The 17,482-nt window shown below is 37.5% G+C and overlaps 4 protein-coding genes and 1 long non-coding RNA gene across 11 annotated transcripts; 3 read left to right on the top strand and 2 right to left on the bottom strand.

The window, feature by feature from the left end:
- Positions 1-94: 94 nt before the first annotated feature.
- LSm3 (U6 snRNA-associated Sm-like protein LSm3) lies at positions 95-1,049 on the top strand. 2 transcript variants are annotated; one of them, XM_029301927.2, is made up of 4 exons: positions 95-280; positions 355-462; positions 622-829; positions 902-1,049. In XM_029301927.2, the coding sequence occupies exons 1-3, from the start codon at positions 260-262 to the stop codon at positions 787-789; spliced, it is 297 nt and encodes a 98-aa protein (XP_029157760.1). In that variant the 5' UTR covers positions 95-259; the 3' UTR covers positions 790-829; positions 902-1,049. The 2 variants fall into 2 exon arrangements, with proteins under 2 accessions (XP_029157760.1, XP_029157759.1); XM_029301926.2 differs by having other exon boundaries at positions 622-1,049.
- On the bottom strand, positions 634-6,044 carry LOC114930176 (sperm flagella and cilia-associated protein 1). Of its 5 annotated transcripts, XM_029301924.2 has the most exons (5): positions 5,302-6,044; positions 2,593-2,816; positions 1,968-2,090; positions 1,545-1,826; positions 634-1,427 (listed from the first exon to the last, which is right to left on the bottom strand). In XM_029301924.2, the coding sequence occupies exons 3-5, from the start codon at positions 2,083-2,085 to the stop codon at positions 1,138-1,140; spliced, it is 690 nt and encodes a 229-aa protein (XP_029157757.1). In that variant the 5' UTR covers positions 2,086-2,090; positions 2,593-2,816; positions 5,302-6,044; the 3' UTR covers positions 634-1,137. The 5 variants fall into 5 exon arrangements, with proteins under 5 accessions (XP_029157757.1, XP_029157754.1, XP_029157758.1 ...); XM_029301921.2 differs by having other exon boundaries at positions 1,968-2,816; XM_029301925.2 differs by lacking the exon at positions 1,968-2,090.
- MFS3 (major facilitator superfamily transporter 3) lies at positions 1,110-7,534 on the top strand. 2 transcript variants are annotated; one of them, XM_085482501.1, is made up of 9 exons: positions 1,110-2,983; positions 4,237-4,475; positions 4,618-4,851; positions 4,943-5,030; positions 5,286-5,518; positions 5,601-5,741; positions 5,826-5,958; positions 6,112-6,353; positions 6,426-7,534. In XM_085482501.1, exons 1-9 carry the CDS (start codon positions 2,959-2,961, stop codon positions 6,606-6,608), a joined length of 1,518 nt encoding a protein of 505 aa, XP_085338627.1. In that variant the 5' UTR covers positions 1,110-2,958; the 3' UTR covers positions 6,609-7,534. The 2 variants fall into 2 exon arrangements, with proteins under 2 accessions (XP_085338627.1, XP_085338628.1); XM_085482502.1 differs by lacking the exon at positions 1,110-2,983 and adding an exon at positions 3,268-3,472.
- On the bottom strand, positions 6,111-9,384 carry l(2)10685 (5-methylcytosine rRNA methyltransferase l(2)10685). Its single transcript, XM_029301920.2, is given in 10 exon segments — positions 6,111-6,502; positions 6,903-7,061; positions 7,144-7,281; positions 7,374-7,498; positions 7,577-7,729; positions 7,731-7,864; positions 7,923-8,105; positions 8,224-8,602; positions 8,671-8,853; positions 9,035-9,384. Coding segments are annotated over 9 exon segments (1,521 nt in total). The 5' UTR covers positions 9,119-9,384; the 3' UTR covers positions 6,111-6,502; positions 6,903-6,919.
- LOC114930180 (uncharacterized) lies at positions 9,313-14,571 on the top strand. The gene is made up of 4 exons (XR_003819386.2): positions 9,313-9,466; positions 9,955-10,073; positions 11,687-11,935; positions 14,305-14,571. It is a non-coding gene; the product is annotated as an uncharacterized LOC114930180 (long non-coding RNA).
- Positions 14,572-17,482: the final 2,911 nt, after the last annotated feature.

Raw genomic sequence — 17,482 nt, 5'->3', positions numbered from 1 at the left:
TGTTAACAATATGGCGTATTTAGGTCCGGGTTTATAATTCGTGCAGCCATCTTGAAAACGGATCATATGAAACAGTGCTCCATTCTTGTGTTTATATTTTTCTAATTGTTTTTTATACACACCCATGATAGTGGCCGGTAACCTATAATATATGATTGATATTTAAATATTTTGCATGTTAATTTAAATTAATTTACAATCTACGATTGTGGTGTCGTTGACATAAAATTACGTAGCTTTGTACGAAAAGAAACTCGCGATGGTTGAAGAATCGGAACAGGTAAGTTTCGAAATTCATGTAGATCGTTGTATTTAGTCATTCTCGATGTAATCTCGTATTATGTCTTCAAACAGTTGCCGCCGATCGATGTAAAAGAGCCCCTGGATCTCATAAAATTGAGCCTGGAGGAGCGAATTTATGTAAAAATGAGGAACGAAAGAGAGCTCCGAGGGAAATTACATGTAAGTACTTGTTGCTTTAATTGCGCTTTGATTCTCGATATTTCAATGTATTGAATTTTATACAGAGTGTGGAGTTAATTTATTTTAAAATATTACAAATCAACGTGAAATTAAGCCAAAGTATAAAAAAATAATGTTTACATCTCAACCATAATTCAGGCTTTCGATCAACACTTGAACATGGTGCTCGGTGATGTGGAGGAGATCATAAACATAGTGGAGATTGATGAAGAAACATACGAAGAAATATATCGGCAGAAGAAAAGGACCATTCAAATGTTGTTTGTACGCGGTGATGGTGTGATCCTGGTGTCTCCACCCACATAAGATAACTGTAACGCTTGCACATCATATTTCTCTCATAAAAGTATAAATACTTTCTAATGCAGTTTAACGTGTAATCTATAATCAAATTTTACATTATCAATTTGATTTTTAGCATGCAAACTGAGCAGGTGATCTCGAAAGCTTGAGAAATATTTTACAATTGATTACAATAACTTTCTTCTTAAAATATAATTATTGATATCTGTATTACAAGAATCTTTAGGTGTAATGGATGGATAATAAAGTGTATTCTTATAATATATAGTACATGTGTAAAAAAAAAAGGAAAGTAAGCTACATTATTCAGTGCACATTGGAAGATGTATAATTATAGCATCTTGATAGGATTTATTGGGACAACTTGGTAGAAGTATGTAGTTTCGAGATTCCACTGCCAATAACGTGAGGACGCAGAGTAGCTACGTTTCTTTCAATCGGCAGCCTCGTGATTTGTATCGTGAGGTCGTCGATCCTTTGATCTTTCAGTTTCATTATGCTTTCCATGTGGGAGATCTTTTGCTGTAGCGTAGAGATAGTGTCGTTTTTCTCTTGTAACTCCTGTTTCAGGCGAATAAAGACATGTCGTGGGACAGTTTTGTTTGCTACTTCATCGGGATTTAGCACCGACTTCACCGTCTCTAAATTGTGCACAGGGAGAATGATCCAATGAAATTATTATAGGTGATAATAAGAATTCAGAGAAATCGAGGAGAAAATTCACAATCTATCTAATCTATTAAGTTAAGTATAGGCACCTTCACTGTCTTCATGGCCAGAGTACAAAGATTCTCTGTCGGCGTTACAGTCTTTCAAAATTTTGGCTCGTAGATCGACGAGAACCTTCTCGATAATACCTGGCTGAGAATTGGCCAGCTGATTGATCGCATCCTTTCCTAATCTCATTTCAAGTTTCGACAGCACCTTGCGATTAAGCGTGCACCAGTTATCAATCTTCCTTGCAATGCTGTTGCCGGCGACATAATTGTGCACGTCCACATGCTTAGGATAATAACGTTTCAGAAGTTCTGCCATCAATACTAGAATTTAATTGTTTTACAATTAATTTTTTTTTTAAATATTATAAGATTATTTGGAAAAAAATGTTAATTTTTTTCACAGTTTTGTAGAGAATCGACGGATAAATTTATATAGAAAAAAGACTGATGCGTCCACATTACCACCATCGGAAAAGTCTCTAGCTATATTTTTTTTAGGTCTGGAAAACGTGATTTGGTCAATCCAGTCATAGATTTCATCGAGGTGATCACCGATCTCCGAATTCGCGTTCATGTTCATTATACCTGATGATTCGCACATTAACGAGAATGTGAGAATGATGAAAGAATCACGAGAAAGAGAGGGAGAGAAAGAAAGAAGGAAGTTATGTATATTAAAAATTTGTATACGCGGTTGACATCTTGTTCCTGTCAAGCACCGAGCGAATCGCTCAATGTTCGCTCGAGCCTATCTTCAAGTTTATTCGAATAAACAACTTGTTCCGCATTTGAAATTAAATAACAGAGTGCGTCAAACAGCTACAACAATATATCTAATAAAAAATCTTAAATATTTAGATTTTCATTCATGAAATTTGTTGAAAAGTTGAATGAATTGCATTACTTGTAGACAATAACGTCACATTTCTTGAATATGAAACATTTTTATATAATTATTATCAATTATTTTCCCTGTGAAACATCAATAAGCTAACGCAATTTCTAATTGAATCCTCCTTTCCTTCTCTGAAACTGCAATGTATTTTAAGAAAAGTTGCAAGTGATGCATCACTTGTTCTTTTCTCACGTGTCAATGACTGATGTCGAAAGTATGACACGTGCGTCGTGCGGGCCTTTCCTTTTACGCACACATACGCATCCACATGCGTATTTGAAGCGGGTGTTTATAGAAGAGGCGCAGACTCCCCATCCCTCCAGAGAGAGTCGCGTCAAGTTCTTCGAGCTTCTCGTTGCTTTACATCAGTAACACGCAGCTCTCGTAACCGGAAGCATCAGGCTACTAAAAGTGATCTATAAAAAGAAAAAGAAAAATTTATAATAATATAAATTAAAAAAGGGAAATTATAAAAAATATTAAAGAACGTCGTGCACCCTTCGTCAAAGTTTACTGAATATTTTTAAAAAGCATCTTAGAAGACACTTCGTCAATAAAATGGCTATAGAAAATAATTCTGACGGTGAGTAGTGATTTTTTTTATTAATTTTTAAGAAGATTTAGAAAATGTAGATATTCTACAGATATATAATTTAAAACTAAAATCATATGAAAAGAATATAAATAATAAAACATTGTTTAAGAGATAAAAAATTAATTTATCGACAAAAAAAAAATATATCTCATTTTTGTTACTATCTTTTATACCTAACATTTTATTTCATAAAACATCATAATATTTAATAAACACTAAATAAAACCTATATATTTCTCAAACAATTTTATTATTGCGTTATTTAAAACTGTTTAAAGACATTAACAATTCTAATTTCAAAAACATCTGACCTTGACGTGTCCTCTATACTCCATCGATTTTCTCAAGAGAGATATCAGGATAATTTTAATCACTTTTCTGATATATAAATTGATATTACGATACCTCGTGTACATCACATCATATGTCATCCTAATGACGCAACGCTATGCAACAAGTACTATCATCATTCAAAAGGTATAAAATTTTGCACCCATATATTTCTACAATAAAAGATTTAATTAAATGCGGCAGTCGAATATTATAAAAATTAATTAAAACATGTAATCTTGCAATATCCATCAGGATGACATTTAATTCGAAGCGCAGTCCATATGTTAGTCCTCTATCTGCGTAAATATATACGTTCTCGTTCTTAAAATAATCTTTTAAGTACGCCTTCATACAAATGCGTTAAGTCTGACAAAAAAGTAATCGATAAAACTAAAAAATATATATATTCCGTGTATGATTTAGAAAACTGATATTCAAAATTCTTTTCTTTGTTATGAAAATTATTCATACAAATACAAATTTACGTATTATAATTCTGTCATATTTTAAAGATAACAAAAGCACTTATGGTTACTTTAGATAGATGATAAAAATGCCATATGCATATTACTATCTTTTGTATAAAAAAAAAAAAAAAAAAAAAGAACAATTAAAAAGCTCCAAACTTGTTGCGCATATATAAAATATAATAATAAATTATATCAATAATAAAAATTAAATAATATAAAAAATTAATTAAACATATTAATTAATTTTTTTTATCTTGTAAATATATATATATATATATATACAACACAAAGTGAAAATCTCCACGTGAATCTAAAATTCGAGGCAAGATATTTAAATAAAAATAAAAAATATAAAATTGTAATAAAACTAATTTTACCAATTCCATCACAATCTCCCAAAAAAACAACATATACATTAATGTTATTATTGATTTCTAGCTGCAAGAAGAGTTATAGTATTTCCGTTTCGATACATGATGGCCATGATGGGATCTATCGGCCTCGCTATTCTTTATGGTTTTAAAGTCAATGCTAGCGTGGCGATTGTCGCTATGGTGAACCATACAGCTGTCAAATTATCCACATACAATTTAGAAACTGACGACAATACTACGACAGTGAGCGCAAACGTTTGTCAGTTTGACGATGCCTTCAATGTTGCAAAAATTAAAGTCGAGGTATGACAATATTTTATATAAAAACAAAAATTGACACAAACGCGTGTATAATTCTCATATCCTTATTCCAAAATAAAAAATTTGTTTTTAATAGGAGAAAACAAAAACTAAATATTATCACATTATTATTGCATTTTTTCAGGATGGTCCATTTGCATGGGATGAGATTATTCAGGGTTTAATTCTATCTTCTTATTTCTGGGGCTATACAGTGTCTATGTTGCCGGGTGGAAGACTAGCAGAACTCTGGTCAGCCAAATGGGTAATGAATGGATCAGTCCTGTTAAATCTCGCAGTTTCCATATTGACACCCATCGCCGCGAATATTCATTACTCACTCTTCATAGCAATGAGATTTCTTCAGGGAATCGGCGGAGTCAGTAACATTCCAAGTTTATATTAATGAACTTGTTCCTAAATATTTGGATACGATAGACAAATTTAAATATTTATACTTATATTTATAGGGTGTATCATTTCCTGCTATGCATGTTATGATAGCCAAATGGTCACCACCGAATGAAAGGAGCTTCATTGCCTCGCTTGTGTATGCAGGTAAAGAGATTAAATTATAGAATTTTGCAAAAAGTTTTAGCAATACGTTCCACAATATATCTTACATTGTATCATCCTGTTTTTTTATCATGATTTTAGTTTCATACTTGTAATCATGTGAAAATTACAACGATAGTTTCGCTGTTAATTTTGACTGTAATAAAAATCATAACACATTAAATTCCTGAAATTTCAGACGCGTCGCAAATTTTAATCTTGAGAAAAGATCAAGCTGATAAAGTTCTTTTACTTTAGGGACTGCACTAGGTACCGTAATATCTATCTTGTTAACCGGTCTGCTGGCCGCGAATCTCGGTTGGGAGTCCATCTTCTACGTAGAAGGCGCGCTTTGTCTGATTTGGTGCATCGCTTGGTGGTTGGTGATAGCAGATTCTCCGGAAAAACAGATGAGATTCATCAGTCCAAAAGAAAAAAATTATATCATCACGTCTTTGGGCGGATATGACAAGAAAGATGTCCCTAAAACGGTACTCAAAAATTAATCAATTGTTATACTCAACAATTTTTCTATGTATTTTTTTAAAATCTGTTTATGCATATTGTTATTAGGTTCCATGGGGACAAGTGTTTCGTTCCAAACCATTCATAGCGATTCTAGTTGCCCATTTTTGTAGCAATTTCGGCTGGTACATGCTACTTATTGAACTGCCCACATTTATGAATCAGATCTTGAAATTTGATATGAGCTCCGTAAGAGAACTGTTTTAAAACTTAACGCAACAATGTACGTGATTTAATGCGCATTATTTTACAAGTGTATTTATTTATTAACAGAACGCAACATTGTCGTCCGTGCCGTTTTTGTGCATGTGGTTCTTCACTATGAGTCTCAGCAAAGTGTTAGTTATTTTGCAGGAAAGAGGTCTGATCACAGTAACGATATCTAGAAAAATCGGCACTCTTTTTGGTAAATTTAATATTAAAACTATATTTGCAAAAAAAGAGATGAACTTTGAATCAATCAAACGCTCTGTCCTCCATAACAATTAATTTATGGACTTTAAATCTTTTAATCAAATAATTATATAATTTTATAATTACAATTGCACGTTTATTGCAGCGTCTGTCGTACCCATGCTCTGTTTGATACAAGTGTCATATGTTGGATGCGATCGCGTTAGAGCAGTTATATTGATGACAATCGGAATAGCATGCATCGGTGGAATGTATTGCGGCTTTTTGGCAAATCATATAGATATCGCGCCCAACTTTGCTGGTACTCTGGTGGCGATGACAAACATCATGGCAACTATACCTGGCTTCGTTGTGCCAGTATTTGTGGGAAAACTGACTCGTGGAAATGTGAGTAATAAAGCAAAAAACGACGATTTAGAATAGGCACGCGCATGTACATCTTGATTTTATTGTTTACAGCAAACCATAGAAGCATGGAGAATTATATTCCTCGTAACCAATATTCTATACGTAATTGAAATACTGGTTTACACTATCTTTGGAAGCGGCAACGAACAACCATGGAACAAAATTAAAACATCTGATGAAGTAAGTGATCAAACATTACCTTTAAGAGAGAATAATGCGAAATATGGTACGTAAAATTTTACATATGTATATACTTTTTAAGATGCTCTGTCTTAATTTATAATTAATTATTTATGTTTCATTGTAAACGATTCTGTAGATCTTTCTGTAGACTTTTCATATGTGTACATATACATATATTTTGTGCTATATTTATGCAAAATATAATAGATTTATCAAAATATTTATTTTACAAGTAAGATTAAAATTTATTTAATCTTAAATTTATTATAATATAATATCTATTTATTTATTATACAATAACATCTATAACAACATATAGATCTTGAATTATTTGTATGCACTCACCTCACTATGTACTGTCACTATCGTATCCTCACTATTTTACAAAAGTACATGGGACCCCAATTGTTGTCGAGAGTAGGAATGACGATATGGCCGTGTTTTAATGTAAAATCATGAAATTTATAAAGGCATCTCAATGGCTTTAATGCTTCCCTCATATCTCTGCTCCAAGAAAGAATATTGATATAAAATTATAATAAAACAAAATTTATTATCATTATACATATATGCATATAATCCTTACTTTACGACCATGATAGAATTGGAGTCTTCCCAAGTCTTCTTTAACGCCATACCGACGACGCCGTCGTTTTGAATAGGGCTGAGAGAACAGGTAGAATACACGACTGTTCCACCAACTGCTACTATTTTTAAGGCGTTACTGTAATGAGAATTATATCCGATGAAACAAGATAATGCAAGACTTTGACAATTGTATAAAATCAAGTTTAGAATATTGATTTTTGTACGTACGTTAGAATGGCCGCTTGCAATTCCGGCATTTGTAATCTCTCTCGAATCCTCTGTGGTTTAAAGATGTTGTTATCTTCCGAATGTAAAACGTGTCTGTCTGTGGTGCATGGTACATCCACCAAGATCTGCAGAAGAATTATCAAATAAATTTCTAAAAATTCTATTATGCATCTTTTATATTTTATTACACTATATAGTATCACCTTGTTATATATATCTTTGTCTTCGATATATCTCGCGTCTCGTTCTGTCACGTATAGTCTGTCTTTCCATTTTCCAATACCAGCAACATACTGATTTATGACATTGTGGATCCTTTTCACTCTGGACTGAGAAAGGTCATTAGCAACTATCGTACAGTGGCATGAGCGTCTGAAGAATACTCAGAGTCTTTCCTCCTGGTGCTGCACACATGTCTAGCACGACGTCGCCAGGCTGCAAGTCCAAAGCCAACACCGGTAATACAGAAGCACCATCCAGAAGATAATAATCTACACAACAAAATTGAATATTTATATGGATAATAAAATTCTTCTAGTAAAGACTAACCTAGAACTCCTGTGGATCCGTTCTTTGGAGATGGAAATGGACTATCGTTGTTTTCTTCAAATGTATAAATGTTGAGGTACTGTGGAAACATTAACGTTGCTTCTTTTTCAATGTTTATTGAGAAATCTGCACCTTCTTTGTAATAGCCATAGTGTTGCGATTCTAATATCCAGTCTTCCATACCTAAAGATGAAAAATAAACTCATATTAAATCAACCATGCATATACAGGTAGACATTTTTGATTATCTATAATTAACACCTTCTATAATATATTGTTTTCTGAGTGATATATCAATTACCTTTAATTTTCGAAGCTGGCACAAATTCATATAGTCCACTCAAGCCAGCATTGGGATGTACAATTCGATTTTCGTCCAACATCACTTCATTCAAGTTAGCATCTATAGATTTCATTTCTACAGGCTGTAATCCTGATTTCACCTTATTCTTATCTTCAGTTTCATCTTCCTTTTCTGTACTTGGAGACACAGGTAGTGACGCACAATCTATGGGATAATGCGATTGTATTGCTGACACCTGAGCATCGGTAATTACAGAATCTGTTTGCTGTTTTTTTGCTGGCTTTCTCTTTTTTTTCATTTTAGATTTATCTCGATGAGCATTAATGTGTTCCTTATAAGTTTCATAAATTGATTTTAGATTCATGGCACCATGTGACTAGAAATAATAAAATGTATTTTATTAGCTATAATTTTAATAAATAAAATAATGTTTTACTGTATTACCTCCAACTCTGATTTGATTCTATCTATATCACTAAAGCTGTTCACAACAGCCATATATTTGTGTGTTTCTTGCAGTAACGCAGTTCTTATGTCTTCCCACGATTTTCCATAGACATTAGCATAAAATTCATCAAAATGTGCCAAGGCCTTATCCATGTGTGTTTTCTTCTTTCTAATCACAGACTAAGTACGTGACAAGAAAAATGATAATTAGAAAAAAGACAGAAATTTATGTAAATAATTATCTTTTAATTAAAAAAACAAAACAATTTATCCATAAATATAAATATATTTATAAAAGAAAAGTATACTCCAAGAAAAAGTCATGCCATAAAAACTACAGAGCATAATGCAAGTATTTTACCCAGTGATCTGCCTTATGAGCGTATTTGCAAACTTGCATTTTTGCGAGTTCGCGGACAGTCGATCTATTAAACAAACGTGCCATTCTTGCGTCATAAACTCATAAATTCAGCTCGCGTATTAATATTATTCCAAAAAATTCTGCAATTTTGAGGTTATGTTTCACCGGCAGATCTCAATAATGGAACTGCGACATTTCTCCCGTTAGATGGCGCTTCGGTTAATTCGGCGCGCCGCCGCTAGATGGCGCATGCGTTTAGTATTCGAGTTGGAATAACATCGACCAACGGCTTTTAGATGACGCCATCGACGCCATATTGACGATTCGGCTCCAAGGCTATTCTCGGCGATGCCGCGGTTTGCGATTCACCGTTAGCGAAGGGGAGCGAGAGACGATGAAATACAGGAAGAAAAGGGCGTGAATCGCGCACAGGTAAAGAGGCGAGCGAGCGCGCGAACGCATGAGTTTACGGTACTACCTGTACCTGTACTATTGGCGTCATTTTTCTTCATCCTTGATTGAAGTCGCGACTTGTTATGGCGTCGCAACAGGAGCGCTCGAATTGTACATCCTATTATAAGCTACATCTGCTTTAATTACTTTGAAACGTCATGTTCGGCTGCTCCCGTTGCTATAACATTAAATTTCGATGAAGACGAGGTATTCTGCGTTGTCAGCGAATATAGAGAGGGGTACGAGAATAAGAAGGGGGAGGGGGGGAGGCAAGGTGGTTGTTCCCCGAGGAGCGAGCAACTCCGTTTCTAATTCGATCCAGGTCATTCACACCTGTGTATCGCAAGAGTACTTGAATTTCTCAATTGCCTTGCAACGGCGTCCGAATGCGCGTCTTAAAGTCTTCCCTTATCAGTATACCTTTAAAAGGCTATAAATAGCAGGAATGACTCGAGTTTCTATTACAGGAACTTCCTCCCCCCTCCCTCTCCATCTGTCACCTTGTCGCGTGTTCCTTCGAAATGGACTTCCATCGTATCATCGATGCTCATCGGCAGACTCGCCGTGGAGCCAGGAAAGCAAACAGGTAGACACATTATTTCGCCATCCATCGAGCGTTATCACGACGACGAGGCAACGAGGAAACGACGCATTTGTCGCGACATGGTTCGCGAGTAAGCGGGGCAAGGAGGGGAAGGAGTCGCGCGGGGGGAGGCACATCCGAGTCTCCCTCCAAGCGGAGGCGGGCATGTGAAACGTGGCTGTTTCGAAAGTCCCTGCGCGAGCGCCTATTTTAGACGCGGGGGGGCGCTCCGTTCGACTTTAAACAGCATCGCGGGATCAAAAAGCCCGGATTCTTTGTTACGCCGAGATAAAAGAAGCCTTTCGGAATCGGGGGTTGTAACCCGAAACTAAGGAAATATATGTATGTAACGCAAAATATGTATCGCGCCAAAATACCCAAGTAGCAAACTGACGTCATGGCATTCAATGACGTTCGCTTGCTACCTGGATATCGCACACGATTTCAGATATGTGTAAAAATGGGGAGAAAAAATGAAGTCGTGTTCGTATCTTTATCGCGGCTGTATCCGCACGAAATGATTGCGATCCCGCGACCGATGATCTCGAGCTCAATCTCGCTTGACCGAATCGATAACCCTGTAACCCTCGAAACTTTAGCGGTGAAAGTCTCGTGCTAGAGAGTAGCCGACGATGGAGGATCAAAAGGAGAGAATGTCATTATCTGTCTTTTGAGAGGAGGCAAATCTCTCTTTATCAACCATTACGAAGAAGAAGAGGAAGAAGAAGAAGACGACGTACGGGATATACACCGCACCCCGTCGACACACGAGACGTGTGACTTCCCTGAACCTTTCCCTCGCCCCTCTACCCTTCTTTACGATGAGTCTCGACGACCCGAATCGGCGAAGCTGGTTTCGTGGATCTCTTCATGAGAGGCACGTCGTACGCGATTTGTCGAGGGAGAGAGAGACAGGAGGGAGGGTACGGGATGTGACGGGGGGTTCGTAAAGGCAATGCACTGTAAGGAGCTCACGACGACTATACCCTCCCTTTCTCTCTTTCTCTCGTGCTCTCTCCCTCGTCGATCGCGGCTCCGTAACTCTTTTCTTCTCGCTCTCCCTCGGCGCGTTCCACTCTTTCTCTTCCTCTCTCGATTCCCTCCCGCTTCCTCTATCTTTCTCTTCCTCGTTCTACGACTTCTCTCTGTCCGTTGCCTCTCCCTCTTGTTCTCTCTGTACTTATCCGTCTATCTTTGCCGTCCTCCCTTCCCTCCTATCTCTTCCTTTCTCTGCCGCCCTCTCCCTCGAAGAGGGCGCGATGGGGCGCGCTCGCTACTTGTGCATCGCTCCTCGACAACCGCCTCGACTCGAGCCGATTTTCGATTCGAGGGATCTCCGCATTCTCGGGTATATACGGGATCCAAGGGTTTCTTCATCCTCGATTTCCCCCCAGGCGTTATTTTAACATTCAAAACTTATTTGAAATTAATTTCCCTCCTATATTTAATATTATAAAATTATTATGAGACACTCGAGGTTGTGATAATGACTATTTTCATTGTTAGAAAAGATTATATATATATATATATAACTGCATTTAAATGGCGAATGGCGCCAGCTGACGAATTCCCTCACTTGACGCAACTTGATAATTGAAAATATTTAAATCGCTTAGGTTCGCACAATTCAAGCCGAGTACGCCTGCGGGGCGGGACGTCCGGGGCCAAAGGACTCGGAAGTTACGACATCCAGCGCACAATACCGCTTCCTGTCGCTCGTGACCTTTGATCTCTGTCTATCCCACTACTTGTGATGGCACCTCATTCGCAATGTAATTCCGAACGACGTGGCGCTGTAGCGAATCTAATCGATCGGCACATGGAAAAGGAAAAGCGGAATTATGATAATTCGTCGACAGAAACACGTACGTATATATACTCAACAACCTTTCACAAAATGTTTAAACTAAAAGCGAACCATTTTTTAAAATACGCATATGTATAAATTTAGATAGAGGTGAATTTAGATAAAAATTCTAAACAAACTTTCTTATATAGGATACAGGATCGCGTCGTGAAATGATTATTCTACCTTGAACAACGGTATCTGGCCGAGAACGGATAACGGAATATATATATATATATATATATATATATATATATATATATATATATATACATATATATATATATGTATATAACGAAGGGGTTATCCTCTCCGCGATCCCGAAAGTCGAGGCTTTTCACGCTCGTAGCCAAGATTCTTCCACGCGCCACGTCGCGATCCGGTTTCAGAGGTGTCGACAATAGGTGGATTGATTTCTTTCGGCTCGTCTGGAGAAAAGCTGTCTCTCGGCGAAAGGACAGTCCGCTGGAACCCTTATTTACCGTTTGCCGGCCCAATATCCTGGGCACGTGACGCGCGCGCGGAGCCGAGAGTGCGTACATATGTACATACATCGACGTCGTCGAACGCGTCGTCGCGTCGGGGTCGTTGAACGAGCAGAGGGGTATTCACGACGAGGACGACACTAACGACCGCGCTCGAGCGCACCAACCCACTTGTGTCGACCCTGGACGCGAGTCACGTGCATACGCGTACATACGGAGCCGACAATAATGTGATCCGGAGGGTGTGACCCGTTCCACATGTCTGACTCTCTCTCTCTTTCTTTCTCTCTCTTTGCGCGCATTCGTCTCTGTCTTTCTGCGCGATTGTTCAGACTTGGATCGTTTTCAAGTTGAAGAATACAAATGATAAGGTTAAATCCGTCTGATCAATATCCCTTCATTTATACAACATTCGTCTGTTGTATTCTTTCTAAATTCAAAACTGATCTCTTCAAGTTTAAAATGATCTGTATAAAGAAAGTTTTGTTTAGAACGAGATTAGTTCCTTTCAGGTCTTTACTAAAACTTTTTATATACTTTATTTCAGTACCAAGCATATTGCCTTTGATCAATAATTTTGTAATTACAATCTCCTTCGGATTAATTCGTCGAGAGAAATTGATTCTTATCTTCTTAAATAACCGAGTGAAGAGAAAAATACTTTATTACTTCACGTAGCAGCTGATACTTTATTATCGGGCGAAAGCAATACCCCGTTCGATGATTTTTGTTCGGATAAATACACATCTTTCTTGACCGTTCCTCGATTTTCAAATACCCGGAGCTACTTCTCTCACTATGTCTCTCTGTCTCTTCTCGACGATATACGAGGACGAAAGTAGGTAGGTAGGTAGGTAGGTGGTCAGACGGAAGTCAGTTTAACGGTATCATCCGAGAGAGCTCAGTCAGGCTTCGATCCTTGGCGCGTGGAACGGGGTTCAACGAAATTCTGAGATCTCTTGCGTGATATTGCTTATTTTTCTTCGGGGTATTTTATACTCTAATCCTACAAAAATGAGACATTATTTGGGAATGCATATAGTCGCTAATGCTAATGATAGCAATTTTACTGATTAATTTAATTAATAGGAAGAAGGACACAAACGAGAATCAAACGACTTTGACAATTATAAACTAATAATAATTAGGCTCTCATCGAGCCTTGGTATTATTAAGAAAATCTGTTTGTCATTCTAGTCAATAATCTCTTCATTTATCTTTAATCAAGTTTCCCTCATTTTCTTTTCCTTCTCGTTACTCTGATTAGATCGTGGTAAATGAGCCCGTATTAACATTTATTCACAAAAGTTAATTGACTTTCGACGAGCCGATTGTGCCCCCATTCGAACAGGGTTGCTGGGAACCATTGATTGTCGGGAAAGAGGACGTTGACCCTGCGGCGCTCCCACACTGCATTACGTCAGACTATGTCCACCACGTGTCTCTTTCATTCTCTCGGCATTTTACGGGCACTTTAAGCGCAGGGTTGCACCTTGCAAGGTATTGTCTCCGATGCTTTAACTTCTTCGGGAACGAGAATAAGGGAGAATAAAAAAATACGTGGCGCTCTTTGCTAGTTTTTTCTCAACACACATTTATCTTCTTGTTATACTTAATCTCATATATTAAAGGAATGCGCACCTCAAGAAGGGGTTATCTTTATTATCAATGCACTGAAAGTGATAGTGGAGATAAAAACGTGTATTCGTATTACATATATTGAGATTTTCTCACGCACGATAACGAGAATCTCAGAAGCAAAAGTTTTTATCAAGTTTTTTTCATATATTTCTCGAATAATCTTATCTGCATTTTCATTAAATTTATCCCCAAGTGTATAATATATGTGTAAATTACATTAAAAATATTGTCCGTTACATATTTTCATCTTTCTTCTTTTTAGAAGTATCCACATAATTAGAGGATTCCCCATATTATTCCGTAAAATCAAAACAACACCTTGAAAGCACCGGCAGCTGGGACAACCTGTTGCGACCACCCTAAACATTGGACCGTAGCGGGAGGCATCTGATTGGTCCGAGCGAGAGAAAAGCTAGACGGGTTGGCTTTGGATGGATGGACTGAAAGCGAATAGAACCGGATGGCGAATAATGAACGCGTGCTCCTTCAGCAAATTTTGCGAAGGTACGATTTTATGAATCAGTCAGCAGTCTCGTAAATTCTGATTTATAGTCATCAAAAGTATGCTAAATTTTTATAAAATGATAAAACTTTCTCAAAGTTTTTCACATTATGAAATAACAGTAAGAATTTTTTACGAGTCCGAAAAATTCTTTGAACCTAACTTTATGAAAAGAAATAGTCACGATATATCAGTCTGGTTTTTTCCATCTGTAATTTTATATTCTATAGTTATATCTTACTGTCGCGCTTCTAGCTTTGCAATGCAAATGCGTTTCGCGGAAACATTCGCAATAGATTCAATTAACCTGGATAATCCTGTAAACTGGTAATCCTTATCCGTCTCGAGGGTCGCTCTCTTTGAATCAAGGTGAAATCAAATGCGTTACCTGTCTACCTGACCCGCAGAGGGATGAAAGGAGGAACGGCGCGGGGAAAAGAGAGGAAGAGGGAAACACGAACAAAGGGCGTATTCACGCGTCAAAAGTCACCACAGCGTGACGGTAGGGTGGTCCATGGAGAGAAACCTGTGGGACCTACTTTGGTATTTCAGCGCCATGAGCACTTGTCGCACGACTGGCTGTTTGTGTTTGCTCGCTCTCTTCCGAAACTATCATAGTATATCGAACATTGCATTTGCACAATGACTAAAAAATTTGATTTTTTGTCATTTGGAGGGACAACGCGCGATAAAATTTATTTTTAAAAATAAATCTGTATTAAATTTTCTTTTAGAAATGTAAAAATATCACATTGTTATAATATTTAATTAGTTTTCTAGATTTTTAAAAATATTCTCATCTATATTACAATCCATTTTCTCTTACAAGTATAAAAAGTGATGGTATTTTAATCTCGCTCTTACTCTGGGTTCTTTAAATAACTTATTTTTAATCAATGAAAAAGCTAAAGTAATAAAAATAACAAACTGACTTTACACATTTGATTTTATACATTTCCAATAATGAGAGAATTACATTGCATTGTCGTCAACGGCGTTATCAGTCCGCAATGTTTTTTATCAGATTCTCGTTTGAGAGCAAAGGCCCCCCGGTCAAAACGTCAACGCGACCTAAGGCGCAGGCTTTCGAAATACCGAAAAGACAGGGCGTTCAAAGGAACGTGTGCGAGAAAAAGTCGACTCTTTAGTAGGTCAACGCCGATGTTGTTCCTTCCCTTCGTCAGGATTACGTCACCCGTATGCCTCCCGACTCTCGAGGCCCGCACGCCAACGCTCGTTTGTTGGTACACGTGAAGATATGCCGTGTGTGTGCGTATACGTTACGTATGTGTCTACTAGATTTATACACGTAAGCGTACACGTGTACGCACACATATGATATAATATCACAGTGTGCGTACTTGACCACCCACCAGTCCACCCACCTAGAAAACTAGAAAGATTTTAACGCATCAGGTATAGCGATCGATCTCATCGGAGAATCGTTGCTTGAAACAGGAAAATTACAAATTTTAATATTTTGTTTGGTGACCTTTTACGAAAAGGAATATAAATGTTGGCGATATAACTGTTTGCTTGAGTTAAATGGCTTGAGAACAGAGAGCTATCTTTAAAAAGCAAGATACAATATAATTATATGTATATTTTTTATAATATTTCTATAAAATATATTCTTTTTCACATATCCATTTACTTAAAAATGTGTTTCTCTATTTTTTTTTCAGGTTCCTGTTACACATACGCATCACTTGTACATAATTCAATTGTTGTGCCACAAAAATGAATCGTGCACATTTCGAGGGATTAACGCTTAATATAAAAATTAAAGAGGAAACCAAAGAAAAGAGGATTTCTCCGTGTGCTACTTCGTGATCGGTGAGTTTACGAGGGGTTTACGATATGTACGCGACTATCGCGTTAGAGGGAAGGAGGCGGGAAGAGAAAAGGCTATGCGGGTCGGGGTCGAGTCATGCATATCGATGCCGGCTTGTATGAATTTTGCATACTCTCCTACGATTTTGAAAACTACTCGTTCGCTCATAAATCCATAATCCGCCACCTGCCCATCTTAGCTGCAAATAGGATGCTGAAGAAAAGTCGTTAAACTTTTAATTTATGTACAATTTATATGCAACAGTCAAGTTTTTATATATTAATCGTAATATAATTTTGACTCGATTCGTTTTAAATTGACTTTATTTCAATTCATACAGAGAAATTAACAAATTGACAAGAATATATAAACTAGATTCCTTTCAATTTCAAATATTTATAAAAAGTGGTTAATCAAATGTCATTAAAAATCTCGTGAATAACAAGAATGGTTCGAAAATGAGGAACATTATCTTTGAAAAATAAATTCAAGTTGAAGTTGTAGAGTATCCCAGAATACTCTATAGAGTCTATAGCGGGGTTAACGTTTGAAAGAAACCGCCTACGTACGTGTGTTATTCTCTCCACCGATCGCAGTCAGCACGGTGTCGTCCATTGATAGTCCCCCGATAGAGAGAAAAAAGGCGCTCGCTCGTGGTGCTCGCACTACGTAAGAGAAAATGGAAAGGAGAATGAAAGGAGACGCTGGCGGAAAAGGTGGCGAACGGGTGGTAGCGGGGGGGCGGAGGAATAAAGGGGAGGAGGAGGAGGTGGGAGGGAGGGGGTGACGAGAGTCGAAGAGGTAAGGAGGCAAAACGAGGGAAGTGAAGAGTGAAAGATATTGGTAATCGAGGAATCCGGGAACTCAGAACCGTTCGAACGGTTGCTGTTGCCGCAGACGCAAGGTCGTTGTCCTTGGGGGATCAACGACCCTTCGACGAGAGGGTGTCATGGTGGGGGTATCTCGCGCACGCTTACCTCCCCGACGTCGACGTCGATGTCTGGGCATAAGGGCGTCCCCGGGTTAAGTTGTGTTAGAGTCACCGGGGTTAAAGTAAGACCAATAGAGCCGCCACATTGGTCTGGGTTAGCGTCTAACCCCATC

This window comes from Nylanderia fulva, unplaced genomic scaffold, assembly GCF_048542155.1.
Source record: "Nylanderia fulva isolate GAGA-0341 unplaced genomic scaffold, ASM4854215v1 Scaffold21, whole genome shotgun sequence".
NCBI lineage: Eukaryota > Metazoa > Arthropoda > Insecta > Hymenoptera > Formicidae > Nylanderia > Nylanderia fulva.
Note: the sequence above shows the minus strand (reverse complement) of the source record. Positions and strands in the feature narration are given on the sequence as shown.

What these genes read in the sequence shown, in the direction of transcription:
- LSm3 (XM_029301927.2), top strand. Translation starts at nt 260, where the DNA reads ATGGTTGAAGAATCGGAACAG. An exon ending in TGGTTGAAGAATCGGAACAG is followed by an intron (nt 281 to 354) that starts GTAAGTTTCGAA and finishes GTCTTCAAACAG; the next exon opens with TTGCCGCCGATCGATGTAAA. An exon ending in AGCTCCGAGGGAAATTACAT is followed by an intron (nt 463 to 621) that starts GTAAGTACTTGT and finishes ACCATAATTCAG; the next exon opens with GCTTTCGATCAACACTTGAA.
- LOC114930176 (XM_029301921.2), bottom strand. Translation starts at nt 2,106, where the DNA reads ATGTGCGAATCATCAGGTATAATGAACATGAACGCGAATTCGGAGATC. An exon ending in TAGAGACTTTTCCGATGGTG is followed by an intron (nt 1,827 to 1,967) that starts GTAATGTGGACG and finishes ATTAAATTCTAG; the next exon opens with TATTGATGGCAGAACTTCTG. An exon ending in TGGCCATGAAGACAGTGAAG is followed by an intron (nt 1,428 to 1,544) that starts GTGCCTATACTT and finishes TGCACAATTTAG; the next exon opens with AGACGGTGAAGTCGGTGCTA.
- MFS3 (XM_085482501.1), top strand. Translation starts at nt 2,959, where the DNA reads ATGGCTATAGAAAATAATTCTGACG. An exon ending in AGAAAGATGTCCCTAAAACG is followed by an intron (nt 5,519 to 5,600) that starts GTACTCAAAAAT and finishes TATTGTTATTAG; the next exon opens with GTTCCATGGGGACAAGTGTT. An exon ending in AAAAATCGGCACTCTTTTTG is followed by an intron (nt 5,959 to 6,111) that starts GTAAATTTAATA and finishes CGTTTATTGCAG; the next exon opens with CGTCTGTCGTACCCATGCTC.